At 40.2% G+C, this 25,106-nt stretch overlaps 1 protein-coding gene across 1 annotated transcript in view; it reads left to right on the forward strand.

Annotated features, from left to right (window-relative positions):
- The window catches only part of PIK3C2G (phosphatidylinositol-4-phosphate 3-kinase catalytic subunit type 2 gamma), a 296,240-nt gene that overhangs the window by 232,034 nt on the left and 39,100 nt on the right, over positions 1-25,106 (forward strand). Inside the window, exons 27-30 of the mRNA XM_075897746.2 lie at positions 1,168-1,360; positions 1,913-2,034; positions 6,697-6,805; positions 20,817-20,892. Of these exons, the coding sequence (XP_075753861.2) occupies positions 1,168-1,360; positions 1,913-2,034; positions 6,697-6,805; positions 20,817-20,892 (500 nt within the window). The remainder of the gene's footprint in view (positions 1-1,167; positions 1,361-1,912; positions 2,035-6,696; positions 6,806-20,816; positions 20,893-25,106) is intronic.

Raw genomic sequence — 25,106 nt, forward strand, 5'->3', positions numbered from 1 at the left:
GGAGGACCTGGGAGGCGGGACAGCGGCACGTCTGGGCAGTCCCGCCGCCCACGTCCTCCGCGGCTTTGCTCCATGTCTCCCTGGTCTGCTGGGAGGTTTCCCCCAGCAGACCAGGGAGACGTGGAGCAGCTTTTCTCGCCCCGGAGGACGCGGGTGGCGGGACCTCGGTGCGTCTGGGCGGTCCCGCCGCCCGCGTTCTCCGGGGCAAGAAAAGCCCTGTTCGTAAGTACGGATCCAACATAAGTCGGATCCATGTAACTCAGGGACTGCCTGTAGTTAACCCTGAATGGTTGGCAGTCCATAACATCAACAGCTATCCTGCATATCCCAGAAAGCTGATCCCAAAGCTTGGGTAAGTAGAGAAAGAGAGAGGGAACTTAACATCATAGTGAAAATAGAGTCAGTTAATTTTAGGGGTGGTGGTTCTCCCCCTGCAAGGACTAGTGTGATATGATTTTGCAAGTGCCATTTTCCAAACAGAATTTACATTTGATCTGAAGAAGCGGTCATGCTTTTATGTCTTCAGTGCCATTCCTCCTGAAGGATCCCAAAGTTCAAGGAAACAAAAACTGTGTTCTGGCTTACCTTGCATAGAAATGAAATGGAGAAAGACAGCATAGGGGGCTTCTGCAGCAACACAAAGGGTAAATAGGATCCTGGGTTGAGATTTTAAAAATCCACTGGGGGTTTTAGTAATCCAAACTCCAATAGGTGAATCTCTAAATCAGCTTTGAGAATCGCGGTGTTGGTGCTGAAACTTCTGAGCACAGACACTAGTGTGTTGTTGTAAGCTTAACATATCCAAAGGGGACATGCCACGGACAGTCTCCTGTGCCAACTGAAGGAAGCACATATTGCATACTTATTAAAGGCGTAGTAATTGGTGGTGCTTAGCATGCACAGAGGCATTGTGTGTGCCTCGTCTCTCCAAGCACACCCAGCCTTAGGCCTTTGGAGACTGATGAAATAACTGCTCCAAAGTGGGTTCAATTGCTGGGTAAATTGTGCTGCTGCAAACCAACAGTGATGAGCATGTGTGTATTTGTGTTGTCTATGGTTTGTTTTTATTTCCATTTGTGGCAGCAGGCACGAGGAAACAAGCAAAGAGAAGTATATGCGTGAAGAGAAGCATTTGCATTTGATCTTCCTTTTGTTTTGTTTTCTCAGGAAAATAAAGGAAAGTTTAGAGTGCTTCCCTGTCAAACTCAATAACCTGATCCATACGCTCGCACAGATGCTAGCCACAGGCTCTGCCAAGTCTTCAGCTACACAGAGTGTTCCTCAGGAATCCAACATGCTGGATGCAGAGAGGTCAATTGCCCGAGCAACCATTTTAGGGTTCAGCAAAAAGCCTGACTCTGTATGTATTGCACTCTCCGCTTGCCCTCCTTTCGCTTGATCTTTAACCATTCTTCGTTTAGCTTACACGCTCCTCTGCCTCGGTTATATAAAATGTGCTTGTGCTACAATGAAAAGATCATGGAATGAGCAGTGGTGCCATAAGCAATGAGATTCTGGAGGGAAATAAAACCAGGCAGAGAGCTATTAGCGGAGAGCCATTAAGGAGAATAGTTCCTGCCCTGTAGTGAAAAATAAATCAAGAGCTAATTATAGCACCCATAAGGAAAGCACAGTACAAAATTAGGGAGCCTGATAAAAACAACTGTATGCTTGAATAGAGTGGTTTTCTCACTCAGAGGTGATATCTCAGTGTTTGAACTGCATACCATCCAGACATGTTCTGCTGTATATAACTATGCCTATAAACTACAAATTGTATTTTCAAGTGCTTCGACCGACATTTCAAAAAGGTTTTTCTTTGTGGAAATCTCCCTACTATTTTGTATGCCCTTTTTTTTTTTTTCATAAGCCCCTCTCTAATCATTTCTGTTTCTGGTTTTCCCCAATGCAGCTCTATTTAGTCCAGGTGGTGCAAACCAGCCAGGTGGTCACCTTCGTGGAAAAATCATTTGAACAATTTTCAAAACTTCACAGGCATCTCCAGAAGCAATTTCCATCACTTGCCCTCCCTGAGTAAGACAACACATTAGTCCTCGTTATTCTGCATGGGTCCCACTAAGTACAAACAAAATTGTGACGAATATATGTGGTAGTTTATATTTGCTAGCAACACACATTCTGCCTATAAGTTACTCAAACCTTTCGTGTCTGTCATAGGATCTAGGGAAAATTTATCATAGTCTGTTGTGGCAGCCTAACTTGCTATATTCTAGTTGTCCACAGCCACCTGTAGCATGTACTTTTTTTCACCCATTACTTTTCAGGCAGATTTATTTCTGGGAGTGGGCTGATTTAGCAACAAATGACTGAGTCTTTTTTTTTTTTTTTTTTGGAGCAATGGGTATGCATGAGTGGGGGAGGGATGGGTTAAGAACTGGGCCTGATTTTTTTTTTAAGTGAAAAGCAGAACTGTCACTGACTTCATTGGGAGCATGATGGGGCCTTGAATCAGATTTATTTTATATTGGGTGCTGTGCAAAACTGTTAGCAAAAGCCGTTTATTATAGCAACACAGGAGTTTACATACCAGTCCAGATCAAGGTCAGTCTAATGTAGTATCTTGTTCCTGAGAGCGGCTAGCACCAGTTTTCTCACAGGAAGGGGTAACAACCCTGACGCAGACAGATGTGGGATACTCTTTCTTCTCACCCCCCAACATGAGGTCTGGTCCTGACCTCAAACAGAGAACAGCTTATGCCCTGAAGCATGACATTTAACATCACTTCCAAATTTTGTATTGTGGTAATTCTGGATATTCTTGATCTCTGTGTACGTGTCCAATCTTGTTTGGAATCTTGGTAAGTTCTTGTCCTCAAGAACTTCTGAAGCCAATGAATTCTACAACTTAATGATGTGTTTTGTGGAAAAAGCATGTCCTTTGTCCATGGCCATTTATTCTGGGCATGTCAGTGACATCAAATATTATGTTACTCACCAATATAAACACCACTGAATGCAAAGCAGCTGTCCCTGTATCAGTCTTCCTAACCCAGCCAATGGAATTCCCTTCTCTCTGTGGTCTCTACCCAAGAAAAAGCAAATATTTGCCCATACAGATGAGCTATTTATTTGATTCTAAATACTGGAAAACTCAGGCTAAATTGGGCTTGAGAAATCCAAAAGTAAGTGGGCCAAAGTCGTCATCCAAATTTTGTCTTCCCAAAATCTAGAGAAAGGTGAAGAAAGGATTTTCATTTCTCTGATCAGGGCCATTATCATTTGAAGGGCAGTTATAATAATCTAATTGGGCGGTGGGGGGGGGGGGCAACAGAATTACTTGGCCCCTGGGCAAGGTTGGCGGGTCTGACCCTGTACTCCCAGAAGGAGCATGCCCTTGGTAGAAGATGTGGGGCTCACTGCACCATGCTCTTCCCCTGAGACCCCTCAGCACTGAATGGAGCATGATGTGTGGGGCTCCAAAAGTGATTTAAACAGGTAGGGGGTCCAGCTGTGGCTGCTGCAGCCACAGTAAGGACAACCAGGAGTCCTAGGACCTTCTGAATCACCAGACACCAATGTAGTTTCCCCATCCCCACCCTCACCCCCGTGGTGGCGAGCCAATAATTGGGATCTAAATTTCTCCCAAGATTGTGGGTCTTTGTCAGTGTTTCTCTTTTGGTCCGTTCAAAGTTCTGACTATTGACTTATAAAATAAAATTGCAAAAAGCAGCTATTTCTATCCAAGTTTTGCATGAGCATAGACCTTTGAAAGAGGTTTATATACATCTACCAGTGCTGTAATTACCTGTGCCACCACAGATACAGGTGCTTGCTTATGTTGGCCATGGATTGCTGTTCCCAGCCAATGGGAGCTGCGAGAAGCAGCATGGACCATGACACACCTTCCTGCAGCTCCCATTAGCTGGAAATGGCAATCCATGGTCCACAAGAGGTGCAGGTAAATACTGATAAGACCAAATTTTCCATTGTTTCCAAACTGCAACATGAGATGTAGAAATTTGTTCACCATGTTCATCCTTTATGTCTGCAAGTTATATTCAGTTTGTACACCTGAGAAGACCAACATTGGCAAAGAACATGGTTTGAGCATTAGGATGACAGGAAATGTGATTTCTGTTCTTAGCTATGCTGTTAATATGCTGAGGACCTTGGGTAAGTTGCTTTACTTCCCACTCATTGTCCATCTTGCCTATTACAGTGCCCAGAACAGTAGAGCCTTGATCTTGGTTGGGATGTCTAGATTCTACAGCAATACAAATATTAATAATCAAAATGGAAGTACATTATTTTGACATTTACTTTAGTTCTTCATCTACTACCAGCAGACAGATTGCTTATTTGAATTTGGTGCAGAAGTTTTATGAGTGCAACTAAAGAGAGAAGTTACTTTTAGATGTATTATATAGTTAAGAAATATTCTAAAGTCATTTTTTGTCCTTCCTCAATTGTATATATTCAATGGAAGAGTTTACTTAAGCAAATAAAAATGTAGGCTGTGATAACTGGACTGTAAATTAGATGCTTGCAGGAAGTGGGGGAAAGCTCCATAGCAGGCACATTTTAAAAGAGGCTTGACAAAGCACTTAAAAAAATTGAGTTATCCATCAATAAGCATCCATCTGTAAAGTCTATGAAAAAGTCTATGAAACTGTCGGTTGCAATATCTACAATAGGCTTTCAGTATCAACTTAATCAATATACCCTTCATATAATGACCCTTTCTAGCAAACAAAGCTTTTGAAAAATCTAACAATCGTTCCATAGAGATGTAATGTAATTAGGTTTAACTTAAAGCATTCAGTTTTTCACTAGAGAATGCCATTTGCATGTATAGGCTTTTACAACCAGCTGGTCTGCAGAACTAGCCAGTGTTCCCCTGTACAGCTGCAAACTACAACTCAGTGTGTTGTAATCTGGCTGACCTTTTAAAAGCCAGCGGCAGCTTTTTGCAGAGCTCTGGAATTAGGTACAGACTGATCAAAGCAAGGATCTGATCAACAGGCTTTCAAAAGTCTGTCCAAGTGTCATTTTACTGTGCTAGACTGCTGGCTGGCTGGCAGTCTGCTCATCTGACACTTTCAGACCTCTTCTGAGATGTTAGGACAAACATTGTTACACAGGAGGGGGGAGGGGGAGAATGGAAATGAGTCATTATTAAATGCCTCGAGTGGCATTGAGAAACTTAATACAATCAAATTAAAACTTCTGCTCTTCTAAAACATGTAGATGAGAGGATGCAAAGCATAATATTAGTTTAACAATCTCATTTTAATATTAGTAATCCATATCTCAAACCCCTTCACATGCAATTTAGCACAGATAGCTCTTCTGAGTCCTACAATATATTCCCTCATCTTGCCAGAGAAATAGTCCTTCCTGTCCAAGGTCAATGTAATCCAATGAGGTGCACTGTTAGAAAGCTAACATTCTTGCTGATTGAGTCCTGCTTTGCTTGTAAAGAAGGGAGAGGTATTTAAAGGTAGCTTTTGTAACATACTTAAGCGAAAAGATATTTAAAATATTAGTTATCTTCAATAGCTGTATAATTTGAAGTTGGAACAGGATCACGACATAGAAAATTACTAGATAGTTGTTGTTTTAATTATTAAACCAAAGTTTAATGTTATTGAAGTAAAATTAGTGTTAATAAAAATCCAGTCAATAATCATTGTTATTATTATTTATTGTGATTTCACATATTACTTGATTTATGGTACCCCTAGAGGCCACAATGGGGATCAGGGACCCACTGTCAGAGGCCCTGTACTAAAAACAGCTAATACAAGACAGACCTTTTTCTGGAGAGCTTATAATCTACATTGACGAAAAGGAGGGATAAGGTTAAGGGAAGAAGCAAAGCTATACTGATGAGATGTTGCAAGAATTTTTTGATACTTTTTTGTGATTCATTGTTATTAGAAATAGTAGTAATCCTTTACACTAGGCCAGTGGCTGGCAACCTTTGGCACATGGCCCATCATGGTAATCTGCTGACAAGCTGAGACAGAGTTTGTTTACATTGAGTGTCTTTATGTACAGCGCCCTGCAGCTCCCATTGGCTGGGAACAGAGAGCCACTGTTACTGGTATGTAAGGTCATGTTTAGACTGTGTGTGTGTGTAGGGGGGGGGGTTCACAATACCAGAGGTATCCTGAAAAAACTGCACTGTGTCCAGGGAACGCATTTGCTCTTCTGCAAAAAAAAAGCGAAAGAGCAGATGTGCGCTATTGGAAGCCCTGTCTTCCTCATTCCATGAGAAAGAGAAGTTTTTTCCAAAATATGGCCCAGTGTAGAAGGGCCAAATTTTGGAAAAGCCTTCCAGGAAAAAAAAACGGAAAAAGATACACAAATTGTGGAGCACATTTTGTGTACAGTTTTCCAAAAAAAAGTTAGACGTAGTGTCTAGAGATTCAGATACGTTCCTATTAGATGTCCTAAATACCTTTGAAAATATGGCCTTTACATTGAAATAGACACAAAGCTGAAGTTCTTGCCCAAGATCACATAGGAAGTCATTAGCAGACCAAGGAGTAGAACTTGGATCTCGAGTCCAAACTGAGTACCCTGTCCTTTGGATCATAGTCCCTTGCTTTAGATAAAATAAAAATAATAGAACAAAATCTTAAAGAGCTCCTCCTGCTCTTATGTAAAGTAGAGTAAACTGTAATTTTTTTTTTCAGGAGAAATAAAATGTCTTCCTGTTCTTTCTTTCAGATTTCCCCACTGGTGGCATTTACCTTTTACAGATCTTGAACACAAAAGAATGAGCGATTTGAATCTCTACATGAAGCAGTTATTGCATGGATCCAGCAAACTCTTTAATGTATGTGACCATTTTCCATACAACAGCTTTTATTGCTTCTACCAGTTTTTGGCCTAACAGATCCCAAAACTGTCCAAAGTCTATATAAAATAGGAGCTCCAGCCATTGCTGCACCCTTTTCTCCTTTTCTGAGGGGGAACAATGGTCTCATTTAATAAGGCAACCCACTCACAGACAACAAATAGACTGAAAAATAAATCTGTAAGGGTATGTCTACACTACCCTCCTAGTTCGAACTAGCGGGGTAATGTATGCATACCGCACTTGCAAATGAAGCCCGGGATTTGAATTTCCCGGGCTTCATTTGCATAAGCAGGAGCCGCCATTTTTAAAACCCCGCTGGTTCGAACCCCGTGCAGCGCGGCTACACGGGGCTCAAACTAGGTAGTTCGGACTAGGCTTCCTATTCCGAACTACCGGTACACCGGTGGAACGAGGTGTACCGGTAGTTCGGAATAGGAAGCCTAGTCCGAACTACCTAGTTCGAGCCCCGTGTAGCCGCGCTGCACGGGGTTCGAACCAGCGGGGTTTTAAAAATGGCGGCTCCCCGCTTATGCAAATGAAGCCCGGGAAATTCAAATCCCGGGCTTCATTTGCAAGTGCGGTATGCCTACATTACCCCGCTAGTTCGAACTAGCGGGGTAGTGTAGACATACCCTAAGAGCTGTCTGGGAGTTTTTTGAGAGATTATGTTTTCTATCAAAAGTGGTGATTTAGAGAAACCAAACCTTTTTGCGTTGGTTTCCACAATTTCCTGATGTCAAATTTATTTTGGGTTGAAAAAGGTTTTCAAATTGTGAAAACATCCTGTTTCAACATTTTCTGAACAAAAGTCTCTGGGTTTTGGTTCAAAACAACTTTTCATTGAGAATTTTAAGTTAATTTATAGTAACAAAAATCTTAAAATAATTTTAAAAAGTCAAAATCAAAATAGTGTGTTTCAGAACGATCAAAACAAAGCACTGAAATTACCTGAAATGAAATAATTTTTTGAGATTTTGACTATTCATCTGATTTGGGATCGGATGGATTTTTTTAAAAACCTTGCAAAATATTGTAGAACAGGAAACATCACCAGCACTATAATTTAAGCAGTGGAAATTGAAGAGGAAAGGGAAATTATCCAGGTGAAATAAAAATCAGGGCTTTTTTTTCCTCTTTACTAAAAATGCAAAACCTTGAATTGAAGACCCGCAGAGGATAGGAAAGGACAATAAATTCCCAAAAGTATCTAACATCCACATGATAAAGCAACACTCAAGCTTGGAGAGGAAACTTCAGACTCCAGGCTAATTCACTACTTCGCTTCTCTAATGAGGTTGCCAGTAAAAATGCAGAGTTTTTTAATTAGATTTTCTCTGATATATAGATACTACCCTAAATAAATGGACTAAGACCACCAGTTTGTTTCACATGAGCCCCTTTTGGTCATTCACGACCCTACAACAGCCTAGGATCATTATTTAGAAGTGAAAGGCTCTGTGTCTTCCTGTGTTCTGGGGCCACCTCAAGTAGACTGCCTTCAGTATGAGGCAGGCACTGCAGGGCAGAAACTCTAGCCTGGCTTATAGTAGGGAAATTAAACTGGTAGAGGCCCCTTTAATATTTGCAGAGATGACCCATACCTGCCAATAATTGGGGGAGGACAGAGTGAGGGCAGTGGCTTCAACAGATACTTCTGAGCATGCTCAGTACAAGCCAAGCAGCAACTCTGGAGAGGCTAACTCAGTCATGTGAAGAAGTGGGCTGTGCCCATGAAAGCTCATGATACCATCTACGTGTTTTGATAGTCTATAACGTGCTAATGGACCATTTGCTTGCTGTTTTTTTTCTGGGGAGGGAGGTGACCTTGTGTCTTCCCTCCTCCCCCCCCCCCAAACTCATTACTTCTGAATATTTGTAAAATCCTTTGTATCTGCACATCAAAGAAGACCTAGGAATAGTGCAATAGCCAGTTAGTACACACTGCTGCTCATCTTATTTAACCATGCCACAGTTTAATTTATAGTATCCTCTGGATATCTACCCCAGTGGCCTTGACTCAGCTCCCACAACACACTGCTTCTAGAAACTGAGTGGGAATTGTGGGATAGGTACCCAAAGGACACCCATACATTAAATTGTTTGTAACAGTCCCCTTGTGGATAGAGAACAAAAGTTAAACCACTCCCACATGAGCAGTGTGGATACCCAATACACTCCTTGTTGTTTTCCCTGAAATAAACTAACACCACTAATGAACAATGCAACCAGTTCATTTACTAATGACTCAGTTGATACAGAGTTCAGTTTCAGTGAAGACAAAATCTGTGAGCCAAGTGGATGAGGATTTAGGAGCAACTACTAAAATGATGACAGAGAAACTAATCTTTTAAAGTAGAATATGTGCTGTAGTTAATGGCATACAGGACTCAGTGGGCCATATAAATGAAAGGAATAATAGGTGGATAGTTTTCCATCTGTAAAATGTTACTGTATGCTGCACATTGTCTTCCTAACCATTATGTATCTAACCAGTAATTCTAGTGATCATCTTTATACAGTCTCTGGCACTCCAGAACCACTGAATTGTGACGTTTTACTTTAATGTAGCTCTCCTGCCAGGAGATGTTTGATATTCTGAACAGACTTACATATTTTGTTCAAGGAGACTGGTTCAGTAATTTTCTTTATGTTGATGGCTGAGAGATCCTTCTTTTTTAAATAGTATCAATTTTCCCTTTCCTCATAGTGGATATTTGGTTAAGCTCCAAGCAGAAAATACTTGTTGGGAAATTTTTGCTGAAAAAAAAATGGTACTTACTTGTTTTTGTTTATCTTCACATCCCAGACAACTTTCCAGTAACATTTATCCTTTTTCCTCCTGCAACCAGAAATCCAACTCTAACCTGTAGCAAATAGTAGTTCTCTGTTGAAGAGTTACTTGTATTTCTACTATATATTAGTAAAAATGTGTAATAATAAATAATTAAGGAATTTTTGAAGAATGTTTAGTGTGTCAGAAGTGTAGGTATCTATAGAATTAAATTCTTTGCCTTTTACATTTATTGACCTAATTTTTTTTTGTTTTATTTTGTTTTGTTTTGTTCTGAATAGTACTTTAGCCTGGTAGAGATGTAGGAGGTGGGCTCAGGTTGTGGAGATCCAAAGAGTGGAAGAGATTTTAACTATCAATACCTCAGTCCATCATCTCTAAACTGATTATCCTGATTGCTTAGACATAAATTTTCACCTTGTGCAACTATGAAAAGGTCTTGCAGGAGATACAGCAAACTCAGAATTATCATTATATAACTTAAAAGATTTGGACTATACTCAGATTTCTCACTGACTCATGAGTGCATGTTTTTCCGATCAAGCTAAGCACTTATTACTAAAACAATGTTATGTTTAAGATTTGCCTCTTATTTTAATTCATTTAACATGGGGGTGGATATCTACCTGTAGTTTTCAATCGTAATTCTGATGGAATCAAATCATTATTTAAAGTGTTTAAAATATCAAAACAATACATTTTTTGAAATAGACATTTCAAATTATCCACACATACCAATGCCTATATATATTCATATACTGTGACAGGGTCTATAAATCCCACATTAGACTTCAAGGAGTTAAGGAGCAGTTCTGGGCCCAGGTGAACGTGCCGCCTCCTCTTCCCCCCGACCCCAAACAGACACCTGCATATCCTGATCCTATTGGAAGAGGAGTTTAAAAGAGAACAAGACCGTTCAGATGAGGGGCGGGGGGTGGGGGGGTAAATGTACCTACCCTGAGAGCTTTTGAACACAGGTACCACAGAAGCCCGCTCTAAAAAGAATAGATTAGCACCAGAGCTCAGCTGGGCTGAAGGTTCAGATTTGTTGTTTATTTTGTTTCACTGTCTTATGTTACACTTTGGGCATCTGGGGGGAGGACTCGATCTGATTTCCCTAGACTTAGGTGAACAAATTTTGTGATCCAGCTGAAGGATGAAGTCACCACCCACCTGAAGACAGGTTATCGTAGTATTGGAGTAAATGCCAGTGGGAGGCATTGGGCATGGGGGAAAGCGGAGTTTCACTGACCTAGAACTATGTGATGCCTCTGGTAAGCCCACATTAGACTTCAAGGAATACATTATTTTTATATAAAGGTTCAATCCTATAAGGCTTACAATGAGGCACAGTAAATCAGTGGGGCTACTCACCACTGGCATGTGCTTAATTCCATCCCTTTCAAGGAGGTGCTCATGGCTATGCTTAAATTTAAGCATGTGTTTAAGTCCTATTGACTTCTAGTGGGCTTAATAACATACTTAAGAGTAAGAATGGCAGGAAAACAATTCAAGTTTCTTGAAAAATGTTGAGATTTCAGCATTTGGTTTATTCCTCATCGAGACAAAACCAAAACCTTTCAAAAATGTCCATGAATAACTAGAGCCATTCTCCCTGATTTGATAGACAGAATCAAGTCCCTCTCCTGATTTAGGGCTCTTCTAGACTACGGGGAAGATTCGAAAAAGGATATGCAAATTGCCGGGGAATTTGCATATCTTCTTCTGATCGCACTTTTGAATGCAGAGCTTTTGAAAGTGAAAGTAGTTTAGACGTGGCTTTTTCAGCGAACACCCCTCCCCTTGTCGAAAAGCTGCTTTTCCTCAAAAAATGAGATTTATGCGGCTGTTCAACAGAGGGGAGGGGGTTTACAGAAAAATGTGCATATCCTCTTTCAAATCTTCCCCTTAGTCTAGACATAGCCTTAGTCAGAACAGGGACCTGAACTCAATCTCCAATATCCCAGCTGAATGCCCTATCTACCATGTTATGGGCTATTTTTAAGTAGGTTTCTCTCTCTGTGTCTTCCTTTGGTTTGGACATGAGAAACTTTCCCAATAGAAGTTCCATCATAGCCAATGTTTTCACAAAAAGTTTTGGTTTTGACAAGTCAGTAATATCTGATGAGGAAAAAATTTCATTGAAATATTTGAGACCAGCTCCGATTAAGACTTGCCTGGAATAGGAGAGTTTTCCTGAATACTGTTCTAAGTGGTTGCATGATTAGGCCTTCAGTATGAAGAATGGGGTATAATCACTACAGCTAGAATATTCATTAAAATTCAAGAGTAGACAATATTATTCTGAGGGAATTTTCATAGGACTACAAACAGGAATTAATGCAGCAAGTTTCCAGTATGAATGCATCTTTATTTTGTTAAGTACTATCAGAGAAATGATAGTCTGGAAGGAACCTTTAGAGGTCATCAAATCCAGTCTCCTGCACTCATGGCAGGACCATGCACCATCTAGCTTACGATGTAGTGTAAGTAACTCATAAAGGACAAATGTCGGGATGTTTGGTGGGGATTTTTTTCATTTTATTTATGTGAAATCAATTGTATTACAAGTCTGATAACAGAAATATATTATACATTTTTGCACCAATTATGGCCATGATCCAATCACGATGCATATACTGGGGCAATAATCATGAATCAATGTGAGAATATGTTCAGCAATATTTGGACTTGTGCAGTTTTGCCTCATTACATGACAGCAGCCAAGTGGTGTCTCATTGTCAGAGAGCAATCCAGAAACTAGCTGAAACATCAAGACACAATAAATTGAAGGTTTGAAACATGTGAACAACAAAATTACACATTAGCTCAATGTAAATCAAATCTGACACAAAACATTCACAGGCAGCCTTTTTATGCCCATTGTTAACTCTCTCTGAGTGATGGGCTAAGTGGAGGTTGCCAGTCCATAACCACCCCAAATCCATCATATATCAAATAAATTAGAGTTCTCACAGTAGCTCATCATTTTAATGCCATGCTATAGGAGACTGTCCACTCCCTAAGGAGTCAAAACCCAATTAAGGCACCATTAATTTAGTCAGTTCTTGGGTCCTGGTTCAAGCAGCAACATGTCAGTTATTGACTTAGGTGATCTTTTTCCTGCTTTGTTTGAGTGGAGAAATTACAGGTGGCCTGGCCTTACAAAAGTCTTATCTTCAATTATGAACCTGAATATAAAGTAACATAGTGATAATTTACCAGCCCTTGATATTTTGTATACATAGGAAAACTAGCAATATATGCATCTGAGTGTGCGTAAGGAGTTGCTGCTTTGAATCCATAAACTTATTTAGCTGGGCATGGGTTATTTTCTCATCAATTCTTGTTTAAAAATATTGTGTATTTATTTTGGTTTCCAAATGTTTGATTTACAGTGTGTTCACAGATTTTAGGTTTAAGTTCCTATCCTTCCAAAATGTGTGTGTACTTAAACATACCTGATTTTTCCCATTGAGTTTATGCATAATTTTTTTTTATTTTAGGAAGCGGGTGGGTTAAACTTTTGAAAATTTCATAGAAAGTTAAAAAACTGTACTACCTTAGCTGTGGTACTGGTAAGTAACTGTGGTAACTACGTAAGCACATTCATGATTTCACTGGAATCATGCTGCTAACATCAAATGTGAATTTATCATACAGAGCATGATTTTCATTTATACTGAAGTCTTTTTATGCGGCTCTGGCAGCATAAAGGTGCTTTAAGGTGGACGTGAATAGAAATGGTTATAAATGACCTATATACCCACTTTAAAACCTTAGTATATATGAGAATCATGCCTGTAATTTTGCTGGTCTGATTAATGCATTGCAATATCAGAGTAATTAAGGAACATTTAATTTTTTTATATCTTTTACTTGAGAAAAAAAATCCCTTATAAACATGGGGGAAGATTATATAATCTACAGGGTCAAATTCACCCCTCATGTGCACAGTGGTGTAAATCCAGAATAATCTAGTGATATCACTGGAACTACTCTGGATTTATATGAATGCAACTGGAGTTGAGCCCATGGTTGTTGTTGATGATGATGATGAAGTGAAATCAGAAAATAGTTGCAGTGTTCATTCCATGGGGTCATTGTAATGTGATGGATATAATGAGAGTCTAAAGTAAGTGTCTGGTTCCCTTGAAGTTTCATTTTTAATATGCACATTGCTGTCAAGCAAAGTCAAAATGCATAGGGTAAGCCTCCGATCATCTTCCGTCATTTCCTGAAAATGTAACAGCTGCAGTAGGATTAGGTTTTTCTGATTTATTTTTTTCCTGCTGCTTCTCTGGCCTGTTGAACTATAACAGAAGGTTGGGTGTTCTCTGACTCCAGGCCTACTCTATCACAAGTAGAAATGATAAACAGCTGGAAAAAACAGATTTGTCAATTATTTTTCTATATGAATTAGGCTTAAGAGAAATCTGACTATGATTTACTTCCCAAGTCCTAAAATAATTTTTGCTTAGGCTGCAGTAGAACGCCTGGCCAAAGTACACTATGGTACACTCCAAAATATATACACTAATGTCAGTAGAATTATGAGCTCTAGATTTACACTAGTGTACCTGAGAACAGAAATTTGGTCCTTTCAGTTTTAATAGCTGAGCATATAAATTCTGAACAGACACCCATCCTCGTGCTCAGGTATGATTCCTTAATAGAATATTTGATTTTTGATTCAACCAGGTGAACATCAACTATTAAACTTCACAGATTATATTTCTATTAGATAAAATATAAGAATCCACAATACTCACAAGAACAGCCACACTGGGTCAGACCAACGGTCCATCTAGCCCAGTATCCTGTCTGCTGACATGGCCAATACCAGATGCCCCAGAGGAAGGGAATGCAACAGGTAATACTCCTGTGATCCCTCCCCTATCACCAGATGAATGGAGGCTAGGGGCACCATTCCTACCCATTCGGGCTAATAGCCATTGATGGACCTAACCACCATGAATTTATCTTTTATCTTTTTTCAACTCTGTTCAAGTCCTAGCCTTTACTGCATCCTCTGGCAAGGAGTTCCACAGGTGGTCTGTGTGTCGTGTGAAGAAAAACTTATTTTTGTTTGTTTTAAACCTGCTGCCTATTCATTTCATTTGTTGACCCCAAGTTCTTATATTGTGGAAATAAGTAAATAACTTTTCCTTATTCACTTTTTCCACACCCGTCATGATTTTATAGACCTCTACCATATTCCCCCCTTAGTCTCCTCTTTTCTAAAGTGAAAAGTCCAAGTCTTTTTAATCTTTCTTCATATGAGACCCTATCCAAACTCCTAATAATTTTTTTCTGAACCTTTCCAATGCCAATATATCTTTTTTGAGATGAGGCGACCATATCTGTAGTATTCAAGATGTGGGTGTACCATGCTTTTATATAAAGGCAGTAAGATATTTACTGTCTTATTCTCCATCACTGTTTTAATGATTCCTAACATGCTATTTGTTTTTTTGACTGCTGCTGCACACTGAGTGGATGCTTTCAGAGAACGCTCCAGAATGACTCCAAGATCTCTCACTTGAATAGTTGTAGCTAAATTAGTCCTCATCATATTGTATGTATAGTTGGGATTATTTTCCCAATGTGCATTACTTTACATTTATCAACATTACATTTCATTTGCCATTTTGTTGCCCATTCACTTAGTTTGGTGAGATCTTTTCGAAGCTCTTTACAGTCTGCTTTGGTCTCAACTATCTTGAGCAGTTTGGTATCATATGCAAATTTTGCCACTGCACTGTTTATCCCCTTCCCTAGATCATTTATAAATAATTTGAATAGCTTTGGTCCCAGGACAGACCCTTGGGGGACCCCTCTAGTTACCTCGTTACCTCTGTCTACTTGGAAAACTTACCATTTATTCCTACCCTTTATTTCCTGTTTTTTAATCAGTTATCAATCCATGAAAGGACTCACCCTCTTACCCCATGACAACTTACTTTACTTAAGAGCCTTTGGAGAGGGACCTTGTCAAAGGCTTTCTGGAAATCTAAGTATACTATATCCACTGGATCCCCCTTGTCCACATGTTTGTTGACTGCTCCTCCCCCAAAGAACTCTAGCAGATTAGTAAGGCATTATTTCCCTATATAAAAACTATATTGACTTTCTCCCAACAAATTATTTTCATCTGTGTGTCAGACAATTTTATTCTTTTCTGTAATTTCAACTAATTTGCCCGGTATTGACGTTAGACTTACTGGTCTGTAATTGCCAAGATCACCTCTAGAGCCCTTTTTAAACATTGGCATCACATTAGCTATCTTCCAGTCATTAGGTACGTAAGATGATTTAAAGGATAGGTTATAAACCACAGTTAATAGTTCCACAATTTCACATTTCACTTCTTTCAGAACCCTTGTGTGAATTCCATCTGGTCCCAGTGACTTGTTACTGTCAAGTTTATCAATTTGTTCTAAAACTTCCTCTGAAGTTGACTGACACCTCAATCTAGGACAATTCCTCAGATTTGACACCTAAAAAGAGTGGCTCAGGTTTGAGAATCTCACCAATATCCTCAGCCATGAAGACTGATGCAAAGAATTCATTTAGCTTTTCCACAATGACTTTAGCATCTTGGAATGATCCTTTAGTATCTCAATTGTCCAAGGGCCCCGCTGGTTGTTTAGCTGACTTCCTGCTTCATTTGACAGTTTATTCTCCTTTCTAATTTCCTCACTAAGATTTGACTTCCACTTTTTTAAAGATGTCTTTTTATTTCTCACTGCTTCTTTTACTTGGTTGTTAAGCCACGGTGGCACTTTTTTGGTTCTCTTCCTGTGTTTTTTAATTTGGGCTATAAATTTAAGTTGGGCTTCTATTATGGTGTGTCTGAAAAGTTTCCATGAAGTTTGCAAAGATTTTACTTTTGTCACTGTACCTTTTAATTTCTGTCTATCTATCTTCCTCATTTTTGTGTAGTTTCCCTTTCTGAAATTAAATGCTACAGTGTTGGGCTGCTGAGGTGCTTTTTCCCATCACAGGGATGTTAAATTTTATTATATTATGGTCACTATTTCCAAGTTATATTTACCTCTAACCAGATTCTGCTCTCCACTTAGGACTAAATCAAAATAGCCTCTTCCCTTGTGAGTTCCAGAACCAGCTGCTCCAAGAAGCAGTCATTTAAAGTATCAAGAAATTTTATCTCTGCATCCCGTCCTGAGGTGCAATATAGGGATAGTTGAAATCCACCACTATTATTGAGTTATTTATTTTGATAGCCTTTCTAATCTCCCTTAATATTTCATAGTCATTATCACTGTCCTGATCAAGTGGTCGATAATATAGCCCTACTGCTATATTCTTATTATTGGAGCATGGAATTACTTTCCATAGAGATTCTATGGAACATTTTGGCTCATTTACGATTTTTACTTCATTTGATTCTACATTTTCTTTCACGTATAATGCCACTCACCCACCAGGATGACCTGTTCTGTCCTTCTGATATATTTTGTACCCTGGTCTGACTCTGTCCCATTGATTGTCCTCATTCCTCCAGGTTTCCATGATGCCTATTATATCAATATCCTCCTTTAAAACCAGGCACTCTAGTTCACCTATTTTATTATTTAGACTTCTAGCATTTGTGTACAAGCACTTTAAAAATTTGCCACTATTTATTTGTCCGCCATTTCCTGATGTGTTAGACTTTTTCATTTCATTGTGTCTCATCCGATCTGACCCATACTTCCATCCTCTCCTCCTGACTAGAACATAGAGCCTATCTATTAATGGATCCTCCCCTAAGAGATGTCTTTGTCTGATCCATGTGCTCCTCTGCATCCGTGGGCTTTCACCCAACTCTTAGTTTAAAAACTTCTCTACAACTTTTTTAATGTTAAGTAGTCCGATTCCATTTTGCTTTAGGTAGAGTCCATCATTCCTGTAGAGGCTCTCCCTAACCCCAAAGTTTCCCCAGTTCCTAATAAATCTAACCCCTTCCTCTCTACACCATTGTCTCATCCACACATTGAGACTCCGAAGCTCTGCCTGCCTACCTGGTCCTGTGTGTAAAACTGGAAGCATTTCAGAGAACGCTACCATAGAGGATCTGGATTTCACTCTCTTTCCTAGGAGCCTAAATTTGGCCCCCACAATGTCTCTCCTACGTCATTGGTATCTACATGTACCAGGACCACTGGCTACTCCCTAGCACTACACTTAAGTCTATCTAGATGTCTCGAGAGATCCCAACCTTCGCACCAGGCAGACAAGTCACCATACGGTTCTCCCGGTCATCACAAACTCAGCTATCTATGGGTACATCTAGACTACATGCCTCTGTCACCAGAGGCATGTAGATTAGGCTACCAGACATAGGAAAATGAAGCGGCGATTTAAATAATCGCCGCTTCATTTAAATTTACATGGCTGCCACGCTGAGCCGACAAACAGCTAATCTACCCAGGTATGCCTCCTGGGATGAGGTATACACCGAATGCACACATACACGACATGTCTATAGGGCGGATAATCATACATGCTACATTGGATATATGAAAATAAGAGCAATGCTGGTTTTTGTGCAAAAACCTTGTAGTGTAGACATAGCCATTATTTGTGTTCATTTAATATGTATGAAGGCTCTGATACAACATCACTTGCTTAAGTCCCATTGGCATTGACTTTAATTGGATGTAAGCACTTGCCAAAAGTTAAGCAAGAGTATGTGACTTGCAGAATAGTGCAAACCTAGGTATGTGTTTAAATTCTTTGGTGAACTGGAGGATAAATGAGCATGTCCTGTACTATACAGACATACTCATGATAATTAAGACCTCAGCCTTTACGCATTTTGCCAAGCTGTTGTTTTCTCTGAAGTAGTGATGCACTGACTGCTTTTTATAATTAATACTTTGGAGATCTTTCCCTTGGCTTTTACAGTGTTTTCAGATGCCCCATGTTGGCTGGCCAACCGGCACTTTGGTCCTGGTCTCTCAGAGGCACTTTTTTTCCTTTTCGTTCACCAACACTAATCTTCTTTTCTCCCTATTTGTGTTGTTACCATGCTGGGTATATCATTGTATTCTCTTTCGTGCACAAACGGTAAAATCCATGCCTTGAAATCAATAATGAGACACCAGAGAAAAACGTACTCATTATGTTCATGCCTGTCATAGGATTTTGCACCATTTATCCGTGTGCTCTTAAATGACACTGCAGGTACGGCTGAAAATGAGAACTTGCAATTATGGTAACCTAAAATAACCCTCTGCTCTTCCTACTCAGTACTCTCCCTATATCACCGATAGAAATCTAACCTGCCTAGTGTTGTGAGAGCAAGCAAGAGAAAGTAGAAAGACAGGCTGCTCAGTATTGAATTTTTATTTCCCTTTCAAAGTGTTCGCATATTCTTCCTTCAGCCTCCCCATATCTTTCCTCTTGAGTTTTCGAAAATTAGGATGGCTACTTACATTTTGTGCTTTCTTTTGCTACTGTTCAATAATGGCTGACCTGCCAAAAAGATACTCTATTGAACACTGAGTCTCCGTACACTTTCATGTAGCTGTAAAGACATGCTGAAAAAACAAAGAAGAGTCCCACAAACAATAACCCTATTGTGTCACTTTAAGCTTTTATTACACTACTAACTGAAGCAGTGTGTGTGTGCCCATATGTGAGAGATCCCCAAGATGAAAGTCACCTTGTATTTGCCAAAACTTGGCTTCATCTAGAGTATTGGCACCTTCTTGCTAATCGTTTCTTCACCTATTTGAATCAAGGAAAAGTGACATTTTCAAAGGCCAGGTTGGAGGCTTTCTTCTCTCAACAGAAAGATAAAAAGCAGAACGCAAACACAAATGTCAAATAAATCCAAATTGTTAAATCATATCTGATTGCTGAGCATATGCTCCTGGTTCTTCTGTCTGCTAATCCCAGATGTTAATTGCTGTGGGAGCAACATTTGTCACTAAACTCTTCTTTTTCTGTTTTTGTTTCTTGCTGCATTTTATCAGTCTGAAGCAGGACATGCTGTTGATAAGAGACATCTTATTTTTCTTGGCCCTGTAAAATGCTGATGACATTTGTATCTTGGAATCCAGAAAGGCTCTTGTGCAGTATCCAGTTTGTTATAGTGTCAATCCCAGGAACACTGATATAAATGTGGGTAGTCTCACCACATTAAAGCATGGACAATCTGACATGCTGCTTTATGAAAAAGCTAATAAAATGCAATTACTGTCCAGATTTGATTCAGAACCTTTATAAGTCTTCATTTCGGAATTCACATTTTTATTGCTTTGTGCAATATTTGAGAGCAGGGGATTTGGTTTATTCCTTTAGTGCTCTAAAACTGAATTCAGCTACCTTTTACATCTGTTTACTAGAGCACTGCAGGTCCGTTAACACAAATAAAATCTGTAATCTGGCAGAAGAGGCATGGGGTCTTTAAACAATGTGGTGAAAAATGATCCTCTTCTTCCCACGTGCATGTCTGACTTCTGTCAGGAAGTTAACTGTTTATTAGCCTTGTTACAACGAGAGGGTAAAGACAGCCAACAGAGGACACTTGCACCACTTAAATCCAAGCCAGCCTTATGTAGTGCTCCAGACTATATAATAGTCGTGTGCATGGGGTGAATTTTACCCTGCATGTAGAAGACTAATTCAAGACCTTCTGCGGCACTTCCTCTCCCTCAGGAGGGCTATACAGGGGATAATGATGGTCTTTTTTGCAACATTTGCACCAACTAGAAACACTAACCTAAGGCCACGTTTTGGCCTTGTTGTGTGAGGCATGCTGACAGGAAGGAGCAAAGACCCTGAGCCATTGGGCCAGTACAGGGCAGGATGGTTCATGGGGTCAAGATGCAAGTCCCTCAGGTATGCTGCCTTCTTGCTGCCCCAAAAAGGGGCAGCATGCACCCTTGCTAGGGCATCTGTCAGAATCCGTTTTTATACAGATGGATGAGGCTGTGACTAAACCCCCACTCCGGGGTGCAAATGTGTATTTGGAAGAACATCCAAGGGAGTACTAGGGCTCTGTCCTGCCATGCACCTCTGCAATGGGAGAAAAGAAGTTCCCCTTGCCTGCATCATCTTCTAGTGCATGTGCAAAGAGACAAACCAGCCCATTGCCCTTGGGGGCCAGTGTTGGAAAATGGAAGTCATTCCCAACCCAGTTTCCCAGAATGTAATAATTATATGTTTTTTATTTGATTTCAGAATGAGTACATGCTTAGCTTTTTCCTCGGTGGCTCCAAAACTGACTGGCCGGAAGAATCCACGCTTGTTAGCCTAGGCATGTAAATTATTAATTTTTATCATTTTAAGAGGAAATTGGTCTTGGTAACATTGAATGCTGTAATGCAGAGGTGGGTTTAATTGAACCCAGTGGTAAAAGTGGGTTTTGTCTGTAAATGTGAATATCCTAGCCAATAAGTAATTCGGTTCACTTATTATTTCCCAACTTGTAGAGGTTCATATAAATATTTTTAGAATATAATCTGCAGCCCCATTTGGCTTTGGTATCCCATCCCTTGCCAGTTGCATTATTTCCAGCTATCATTACATCATAATTAAACAAATATATATTTATGCTTGAAATAAACTATTCCAGACGCCTTTTCTAGGACTCCTCTTTGTATAACAATCTCAAGGAGGAGGATTTGAGGAATGGCAAAGTATAATGCACGTGTTAACTGAGAGGGAATAATGTTGCTAGCGATGAACTGTCAAAAGGGTATTTGTTTCACAAGGCATGGTATATGTAACTAACAGAATATGTGGTTAATTTTGCCTAAGCATGCATTATTATTTATAGAAATAGCGCTATAACCACCTCCTCTTCCATCCTGAAATGCCAGTCACAAGCTATGATGTTCATTTTGTTCTTGCCTAATGCTGACTCTTGCATTTTAGCTCTTCTGCAGTTAACTAGAGAAGAGAGGGAATAAAATCTTATGGTGGCCACAGATGTACTCTGTGTGCACCAAAACAGTTCTGTCGTCTGCCGTATGTTCCAAGAGACCAACAAGCTCCTGGATGTCTAGCTAGCCACGTTTCATACAGTGAGTGGCTGTTAGCAATGCCACATGCCTTCCATGTCCAATGTACTGTTCCGCCTCTTCACAGACTGAGGTTCTGGTCTTTGGCTATGCCACTCTATTGAAACAAAGCAACTCTAATTTGTGCTTAACTAGCCACTGAAGAATTCCCTCTGTGTAGGAAAATCCTGTGGTAGTGTACAGCTGCTGCAGTGTCTCTTCCTGCCCCCTCACTGCAGCACAAAAGTAATTACCAGGGCATCTATGTAACCCCACATCAATTCCTTTAGGGCCACTGGAAATTGGCAATGGTTGCTCTAACTTGTACCAAAGGTTTGCTTGATACCCAGCTGATCCAGGATTGGGAGGCTGCAAAGCACGGACAAGAGCATTGGTTTGCTGCAAAAATTCAAGCAGCTTGTAGCCTGGGTTTATGGGCTATGTTCTAGATCTCTCAATGGCTTTCTTCACTGTAATATCAGAATACCTAGCAGTCTTAAAAGTATTTATCTTCTGCATGAGAGATAAGGAACTACTGTTACCTCCATTTTACAGATGAGGCACTGAGTTCATGGAAAAGCATGACACCTAGTTCTTCCAGTTCCCAGTTGACCATCTCTATAACCATTATGTACCCAATGGTACATGGGTTGTAGAAGAAACCCTTCCACTCTGTGAATTAGACCATCATTTATTTTCTGAGTATTGAGTGAGTGACCAAGCTATCAAATCTATATCGCAACCTGTTTGCCAACTTCTTCCATTTTTGATGCTGATGTGGGGGCCACATAACACTCCCCAGTGGCAGGGGACTAAAGCAGACATACAAATTAAGATCCATAGGCCTTTAGTAAGGTGAAGGGAGCCATTTGCATGTAGAGAAACTTGACTTTCAAGAGTTTAGGAAATGATGCTTTAACATAAGCATGTCAAGTCAAGTTTCTGTCTTTAACAGGAATATTCATTACCCTAAAAACCAGAAAACATGGTTAAAGAATTTGAGGGTCAGACAATGCTATACATTTTCAAATTGATGTAGTTAAAGCCCTTCCTGCTTGCTCTAATATCTAAATCCTGAGGCCTTTGTTTGGCTACAGAAGGGAATTTCCCCCCCACCTGCACATTATTATTTGTTGTTTGTATCTCAGGAGCAGAAACACAGAACACAGAGAAGGCCTTAAGTACCCACCTCCAAAGCACTGTTCCTTCAACTTTCTTTGGGCAGCATAAAGGTTGTGTGAGTGTCTCAGAGCCCCTGTCAGCCCCCCTCAGCTCTATGGGAACTGAAGGGAGCTGGCAATTCCTTGAAAATGTAATACTAGAGGCTCTGCTGTGGGGGAAGGAAAGGGAGGATGACCATTGCCACTGAGCAGCACCAGGTCTCCCCAAGTGATTCCAAAGCTGCATTCTTTGGAGATGGGGACAGAGGGCAGGGCAATAGTGGGAAGGGGCAGGCCGGGGGAGATGGTAAGAGACAGGCTCGTCCCCAGCCTGCCAGGAGTCCCAAGCTGAATTGCGCAATCTCTCTGGCCAGGGATGGCCCTCAGGGTGGGACTTTGAGACCACTGCTGTATATGAAGCAACAGGGAAGGTAAGAGGAGCCACAGGAGACCAGTGTGGCTGCCCCACGAGATGTTTAGCTATCTGAAAACCAAATGGGATATACACAGGAAATGGAAAGAGGACAGTGTCGCTAAGGATGTATACACGGGAATAGCACATGGATGTGGGGACACAGCCAGGAAAGCAAAGCAAGAAATGTATCAGAAGGATAGCCATGTTGGTCTGAATCTGCAAAAACAACGAGAAGTCCTGTGGCACCTTATAGACTAATGGATTTATTGGACCATAAGCTTTCGTGGGCAAAGACCCACTTCATCAGATGCATCTGGCATCTGACGAAGTGGGTCTTTGCCCACGAAAGCTTATGGTCCAATAAATCTATTAGGGTACATCTAGACTACAGGCTTTTGTCGACAGAAGTTTTGTCGACAGATACTGTCAACAAAGCTTCTGTCGACAAAGAGCATCTAGACTACATCCAGTTCTGTCAGCAAAGTGGCTTGCTTTGTCGACATGACAGTATAGACGCAAAGGACAATGTAGATGCAATAACACCTTCTGTCTACAGAACTCTGTCGACAAAAGGCATTCTGTCGATGTTATGTCGACAGAACTCAGTGGCAGTGTAGACGCAGGTATAGTTTTGTCGACAAAAGTCCACTTTTGTCGACAAAACCCTGCAGTCTAGACACACCCTCTGAGTCTATAAGGTGCCACAGGACTTGTCGTTGTTAAGGCAAGAAATGTTAGAGACAGCAAGAGTGGGATCTACAGGTATGTCAGATAAAAATGAAAGATCAGGGTGTTCTCAGTGGAGAAGCACCTTGCTAGCTGCTCAGTGGAGAAGAGGAGCTGGTAATGAAAGAGAAGAAGGCAAAACTGCTCTGTCTACTTTGCTTCACTCTTCATACAAAAAAAATTGATCCTTTTTTTGTATGAAGAGTGATGACTCAGGGCTCTGCTTTTACTGACTCTCATCTGGCAAAACTCCATTTGGCTTTAATAAGAGTTTTGCCCGAGTGAGAACTTGGTGATTTGTCTTTCAGCCCTATCTCTTAGTCAGAATGAATATAAAATAAAAACACCCAGTAACAAGCAGATTCTGAATTTTGGTGACCGCATCCTTCACTGATATCACTTTCGTTCTCAGATTGCTGGTGATTACACTGAAATAATAAAATAAATTGAAAATGTCTGATAGATTTGTGCTGTGATCCTAGCAATGAAGAGATTAAAACTCAGTGCCACATTTACAGTGTCATGAATACCGATGCAGCATTCCCACCGGGATGCATTCTGAAATATACTCAATATTGGCCGCATTCTGCTTAGTATGGCAGGGGAACAGATATCAAAAATAAATTTATTTTGTGGAAACATTTCCATCAAAACAATTTTGATATCAAGTGATGTTTATTTTTCTGTGATTTAATACTTTCAGGAGATGCCATTCAAATTCCAGACCATTCAACCCTACACTGTGACAAAATGCAACTGTTTCAGGGCAGGGACTGTCTCTTTCTTCTGTGTTTGAACAGCACCTAGTACAATCAGATCCTGGTCCATCGGTGGAGCTAATAGATGCTGCAATAAAAGAGAGATATGATAACAGGAGCAAACTCTCTTTTTGTCAGTCTAGTAAATGGATATAATCATCCAAATTGAGTCATTCTATCAATAAAATGAAACCCTACTTTGTTTCAGTAAAGTTGGAGCAGTTTACATAGTGGTTGAGGGTGTGTTTTTTTTAAGCAAGCTAAAATTCAGACTGATGCCAAATGGAAAATTTAAAATTTCACTCTTAAAGAAGAAACGTTTCAAATACATAATGAAAGAATGAATGGTACATTTCAAGCCACCACTTTAATCTTTATAATCTCTTGTGTTTTCTAATTCCAGGCTTATT

Source organism: Pelodiscus sinensis, chromosome 1 (assembly GCF_052426305.1).
Source record: "Pelodiscus sinensis isolate ZL-2025 chromosome 1, ASM5242630v1, whole genome shotgun sequence".
Classification (NCBI taxonomy): Eukaryota; Metazoa; Chordata; order Testudines; family Trionychidae; genus Pelodiscus; species Pelodiscus sinensis.